We start from the raw sequence: 6499 nt of genomic DNA on the forward strand, positions 1-6499 counted from the left end.
ATAAATAAATTACTAAATAAATAAATAATAGAATAAAGTAGATTAATAAATTAATAGCGCTACTTTAAATCGATCGAAAAAGCAATAGCTTTCTGAAATTTCCTTCCCAATAGATCACAATTTTCGAGCTTGCACCAGTTTGTTTATTTCATTGTAGGTTGTAATTAGGGCGGGTTTTGTTTCGGATCCCATAAGGGCTGGGCAGCCTACGTGGGCAAGACATTCCTCCCCGTCTTGTCCATTCCTTGCAGCCTTCATGTACCGGAAAAATCGAAGGATTTCTGGGTTATCACTAGACGGCTTCCGAAGTTCATTAAGTTCCCTGGAGGCAGAGGAAACGACCATGAACACAAAAAAAGCATTAAAAATTAATCAGCTAATGACATAAAAGTTATTTTCGCCACATATATAACATTCCAGCCGTTTTGGCTTTTCATTTACTTTCTATATTAAGCATCGTACCTTCTTAAAGATTAAACGTTCTCAGCAATGGAAGACCAATCAGAATTAAAGTTTTATTTTAGGTCCCATTTCCGATAAATTGAAAAGAAACGTATTAAAATAAGATATATTTCGACAAATGCATTTATTATTAAATTTAAGGTTTATCTTGTTGCTTCTCCATCTATGCGAGTTGAAAACATCAATCTATATAATCAGTTGTTGCTTATACATAGATACCTACAGACCGTAGACTTATGTGTATTCTAAATTAATGAAGAATCAGAGCTAATCAGGATAGAGATAGTTTTTATTAATCCATTTTGTTTCTATAAAAACCGTTTCGATGCTGCGTCCTCTCATCTGAACAATTGAAAATATGTGAGCGGGTTTAAAAGTTTATATTCGGGTGTATAATTGGTTATATACATATATACATAAACTCCTATGACACGTTTTAATTATTAAATTTTTAAAATACCTATAGATTATCAAATCGTAAATTACGCCAAAATTATAAAAAAATTTGCAGTCTCTCTCCAGTCTCTCAGTTATTGGCTAGGTGTTTTTATGGATCTATCACAGTCTCTGTATGAGAGACTCGAAAGCTAGAATTGTTAATTCAGAGATTCGAGTCTCTCACAGAGAGACTGAATGAATAAAACTGAAAAACTGAGAGACTCGAGTCTCTCGTAGAAAGACTGGGATCTCTGAAATATGTTGAACTTAGAAAATTTTAACCATATCTGTCGAGACACCACTTATTGAGAGATTTGAGTCTCTCGTTCAGAGACGCTAAACAGTTTTTTTGACAGTCTCTCTCAGAGATACCAGAGAGACGGAGACTCGAGATAGAAAATACCACAAATGGCGCGGTAAACGCCATCTGTAGTACGATGCTACATTTTAAGATTACGTATGCTCCAGACGCGGATCGCGATTTCGATCTTTTTGGATCTCGATCTCTGGATCTTCGAATTATTTTATTCGATTATGGTAACGTGCCTATCACGTTGAGGTTAGCTACACCGGAATTAGTTTCAGCAAGTACATATCCATATATTTAAATGCACCTTGTTGGAGCATACGTAATCCTAAAATGTAGCATCGTACTACAGATGGCGTTTACCGCGCCATTTGTGGTATTTTCTAAAACGCGCTGTTAAGACAGCAGGTAAAAGTTGGTCTATGTCTGTCGGAGCAGTCTGCGACGCGCTGATGAGATCCAAACAGATCGAAATCGCGATCCGCGTCTGGCAGTTTCGACAGAATACAGACCACTTCGAATTATTTTATTCACGGAGACTCGAGTCTCGCTTTCAGAGACTCTGAGAGACTGAACGTTTTTATCTTGGGAGGGCACAGATTATTTCTCAAATTTTCCACATTTTATATTTTCTTGTCTCATACTTTCAGAAATAGGGGTTAATTATTTTTAACATCGCGATTTCACTGCTTCGTATAGATTCCTTGTTTTCTAATTCTACTTTTGGCACTAAAAGCTCATAATCAAGTAACTTTCTAAATTTCATTTTATAGGCTAGCCAAGGATGTCTTTATCTTATCTTCCCTGTAGTAAACATTCAAAGCCAAGGAAATTTATTTGTTTCTCCCTTTCTAAAGTTCAAAATTCCCTTCCCAGACTATTTGTATTTGTATGTAAAGGAGCAACGGCAATAAATGAAATATTTTCTTTGGTGTTTTGAGCTAGAAAGCTATTTAAAATCCACATTGTATGCTTAGTTGGTAAACTTCAATGGGAGTTTGCGTTTAAAAGGCGGTAAGTTTTGTATTCATCCCGACGACTCATATTCCCGTTTGCCGTTTGGTTTTTATTACTCCATTTGTCAATAGGGCATTCAGAATCCAGTTCTCTTCTTCCTTTTCTTACGGCCTTAAAAACAGAAATCGCTATCGTTTCAAGCTATGAAAATAATTTTAAAAAATGCGGATAAACAGAATTATAAACATTCATGGTGTATTCATCATTTAAAAGAATTGTAACCAATAATTAGTTTAATATTATATTAAGTTGGTTTCCGGGTTTGAATCCCGTGGGTTTATTATTTTTGGAGCTATTACTAGTTTTCCAGCGGAAAATGTGGAAAATTTGATAAATCCGACAATAGTATTGTGTAATTTAATGAAAAACGACCCTGCTGTTTTTGAAAAAGTTTGACATATTCTTAAAATAACCCAAGAAATGACGTCTTTATGTTTTATCGAATGCCCAATGAACACTCTGCATATTAGTCAAAATACAATTCCAAATTCAGATGATTTATCAATTATTTCTAATTAAGTAATACTGCTTTTTAAATAGCAGTCAAATGATACGCACAGTAGATCCTTCAATCCTCCAATTTGTAATAGGCGGATCTACTCAACGGCTCTTTGGGCTGTAGCTAGTGATGAGCAAAGTAAGACCAATACCAAGACTGTCCCTGTCATGATATTGGTGTTGGTCTTGCTTATTCGTGCTTGGCCTTGGTCTTGCTCAAATAATTCTAGTCTTGGTTTTGGTCTTGCTGATATAGTCTCAGTCTTCGGCTTGGTCTTGCGTGTTAAGTCTTGGTCTTGCTCATGTAATCGTACTTGTTTTATAATTCCTCTGAGCACAAATTTTTCTATTTACCGACAGGATAATTCTTGCGTTTTCGCAAGCCCGTGTGCGCGTCTATAAAATGGAACGGGGAATTCCCAGTATATTTTCTCGCGGTTGTGTTTATTACGGTAACTATCTATCTACATCATAATAGACAAGTTTTTGACGAAATGACAATTAGTGGAGTGATTAAGTAGTTATTAGCCCACGGCTCTACAAATTCACAATCCGCCCGTGTAATTTGATTACCTAAATATGTTCATACAAACTAATTACTTAGTATTCAGCTATAACAGAATGTAGAATACGTCCCTACTGGCAGATTTCTAAAAGCAATAAATTATAAAGGATGGGCATAAAAATCCTGCGAAAATTCAGCATTTCTTATATTTTCGTAGCTATATACGAGGTCTATTCAACCAATATTGCGAATTTTGAATTTCCGCGGAACACGTATATTCGATTTTCGATTTTTTTGTGGCATTATATTGGTACTCATGTCTCTCACTTATACCAACAAGTTTCGGCATGCGGAATGTCCAGTTACTTCCTAAAAATAGACAAAATAATCCGTACCAAAAGTGCGCGGACGCATCCAAATGTTGACTGTGACATATGGTGAAGCTACTTTTAACCGAAGCAACGTTTATCGGTGGTACAAAATGTTCTCAGAGGGCCGAGAAGTTGTGAACGACGAAGAGCGGGCTGGGCGCCCAAGCACGTCAGCAATAGACGAAAACATTGATGAAGTGAAGTAAATAGGACTGATCAATCGTCGAATCATCATTAGAGAAGTTGCTAAGGACTTAAATATATCGATTAGTTCGTGCGTCCGATTTTTACCAATGATGTGAGCATGAGACGGTTTTCCGCGAAATTCGTACCAAAATTGCTCAATTTCGACCAAAAGCAGCATAGCATTAACATTGATAAGTAGCTGTTGGACTCTGTCGTCGACAATCCAAATTTGCGCTCATAACCTGTGACGAATTATGAATTTATGGTTATGGATGTGAAGGTTTTGCTTACAGTTTTCTTCAATTGCAGGGGCGTGATGCATCATAAGTTTTTGTCACAGGGTAGAACAGTCAATGAGTACCTATCACCTGCAAGTTATACTTAATTTGGGCGAAGCAATTCGTCAGAAACGCCCGGATTTGTGGAAGAACAAAAATTGGCTTTTGCACCATGATAACGCCCCTGCTCATACATCGTTGCTTGTGCGCGAAATTTTAACCAAAAACAACACACTAATTTGCCGCAGCCACCGTATTCCCTAGATCTAGTCCCTGTGACTTTTTCTTGTTCCGGAAACTGAAGAGGCCCATGAAAAGACGACGCTACGCTGCGATTGAGGAGATTAAGACGGCATCGAAAGAGGAGCTGAACAAGATCACAAAAAATGATTTTTTGAAGGATTCGGAAGAACGTGTATAATATCTGGTGGAGATTACTTTGAAGGGGGCAAAATAGATATTCATAAATAAATAAATAATTTTTGAAAAACCCAAAATTCGCGATACTTCTTGAACAGACCTCGTATTCTTTATAGTTCTTAATTTCTGGCTACTGAATTAATTTCAGTTTATAACATCGAAAGCTATTAAGGGGTTAAATATTTAAATTGCCCTTAATTTACTTCAAATAAGAGTTCTAACTTTACTTTCCACGTGGAATATTAATTATTTATCGAATCATGTACGTATGCTTGTATGTAATGGGAGAAGCTGGGTTTCGTTCAATGGTATACGAAATTGTATTAAGGGCAGTAATTAGGCAAATTAGGCCAATCAAGAATTACACTACGTAATACAAATTAAAATAAATGATATCGTTCATATTATGTATGTAAGATGTTTTTATTTATGAAGACCGAGAGTTCTCAGTTCTTACTAGTTAAAGACTTAAACTTACCTGCTAAGTTGTGCTGAAACAAGGTTACTATATGGCGCAAACTTGGCTGGATTAGCGTACATCATGCAGACCAACCTTTCTCTGCATTTTTCCGTTTCTGGGGATTTGTCGCTTCCAAGACCCAATTGCTGGAAAACGGTATCCAGGCGGGACAGTAACGGGCTATAAAAAGGGTCGTAAGTCGTCAGTAACAAAGTTGAACTCGGAATCTTGTGGAATACTTTGAAATCCGTTTTCTTGGGCGGCATTCGCATGTAATAGTCCTCTGATCTGTAAGGGACATAAGCCACTCGCTGATTTATTCCCAACCTTAAACATAAAATTTATTTGTCATTTTTATGAGACTTCTTATTTAACGGTTTTTCTGGCACCCAAAATAAAACTATTTCCTACATTTAACATACTGCAACAGTTGGATTAACTTTTTACGAGAGTGGCAAATCACACTAGTAGTACAGTATAAAGCCTCTGTGTTGTCAATGGGAACAATTAGAAATGGATAGAAGATAATAGCGCTTAGCTTTTGTAAATCATGAAGATATTATTTACACAGGACGTTTGTGAAGTAAGTGGCACGTTTTGGGTGGCTTTGATGACGATGAGTAAAGGTGCGTGGTTGAAGGAATAAAAATTTGTAAGAAAACCAGAAGAAGTTACAATCTAATGTTGGTAAAAAATTGACAAAGTACAAAGAAGTTACGATGGTCATTAAGCAGCCACATCGATGGAGAATGTAATCAGAAAAGTTGTAGAACACTTATAAAATATATGTCAACACCTTATTGCTACGCTACTATAATAATAATGTTTAACCCTTTATTGCGATCAAAATTAATTAAATAACTACTTTGTTCACCACTGATGATATGCAGTACTATTTAAAGTACACCTCGACATGGTATTAATAACACAAAAGAAAGGAAAAAAGTAACTTTACGTAAACATTAATAGGCGAATTAATATCTTCTGGATAGGTAATTGTAATTTTATTTAATTTCCAAACCACTATTGAGGTATTGTCAAGGTGCGTTACCTTTTTCCTTGATGGCTCGTCAATAGCCCTAACATACCCTTAAAAAATTATTAAATAATATATCAGTTGAAGCATGCACACACTCTCACACAGCATACTAACGTACACTAGAAGAGTTATTCCTAAGTCACCCGAAAACGTCCAGCATTTGGCGTACATCACTTGCAGCGATCGTACACGGTCAACAGCGTTCTGCAGTGGCGCTTAATACACGCGCTGTTTCATACAACCCTATACAAAAATATCAAGCGGAATTAGATCAGGAGTATGAGTTAGCCAAGGTAAAGCATCTAGGAAACTGTTCGACTAGAAACTCACGCATTGGTCAATGCAATAATACTAGTTTGCACTGACCTACGACACTAACACACTGTCAATGGCTTCGACTACCCACATGCATACAAACCTACAACGTTAAAAGAACAAAGAATTACTTTAGGCTTACTGTAACATAAGCTTCGTCAATCACACTTAATCTAATCTAACAAATAAGATACAACACGGAT

General features: G+C 36.4%; 1 protein-coding gene across 1 annotated transcript; it reads right to left on the reverse strand.

The window, feature by feature from the left end:
* Positions 1 to 65: 65 nt before the first annotated feature.
* LOC108742017 lies at positions 66 to 5256 on the reverse strand. The gene is made up of 2 exons (XM_018477021.2): positions 4961 to 5256; positions 66 to 322 (listed from the first exon to the last, which is right to left on the reverse strand). Exons 1-2 carry the CDS (start codon positions 5212 to 5214, stop codon positions 115 to 117), a joined length of 462 nt encoding a protein of 153 aa, XP_018332523.1. The 5' UTR covers positions 5215 to 5256; the 3' UTR covers positions 66 to 114.
* Positions 5257 to 6499: the final 1243 nt, after the last annotated feature.

The sequence above is a fragment of the Agrilus planipennis genome, unplaced genomic scaffold (assembly GCF_000699045.2).
Source record: "Agrilus planipennis isolate EAB-ADULT unplaced genomic scaffold, Apla_2.0 scaffold303, whole genome shotgun sequence".
NCBI lineage: Eukaryota > Metazoa > Arthropoda > Insecta > Coleoptera > Buprestidae > Agrilus > Agrilus planipennis.

What these genes read in the sequence shown, in the direction of transcription:
- LOC108742017 (XM_018477021.2), bottom strand. Translation starts at nt 5,214, where the DNA reads ATGCGAATGCCGCCCAAGAAAACGGATTTCAAAGTATTCCACAAGATT. An exon ending in GTTTCAGCACAACTTAGCAG is followed by an intron (nt 323 to 4,960) that starts GTAAGTTTAAGT and finishes CTCTGCCTCCAG; the next exon opens with GGAACTTAATGAACTTCGGA.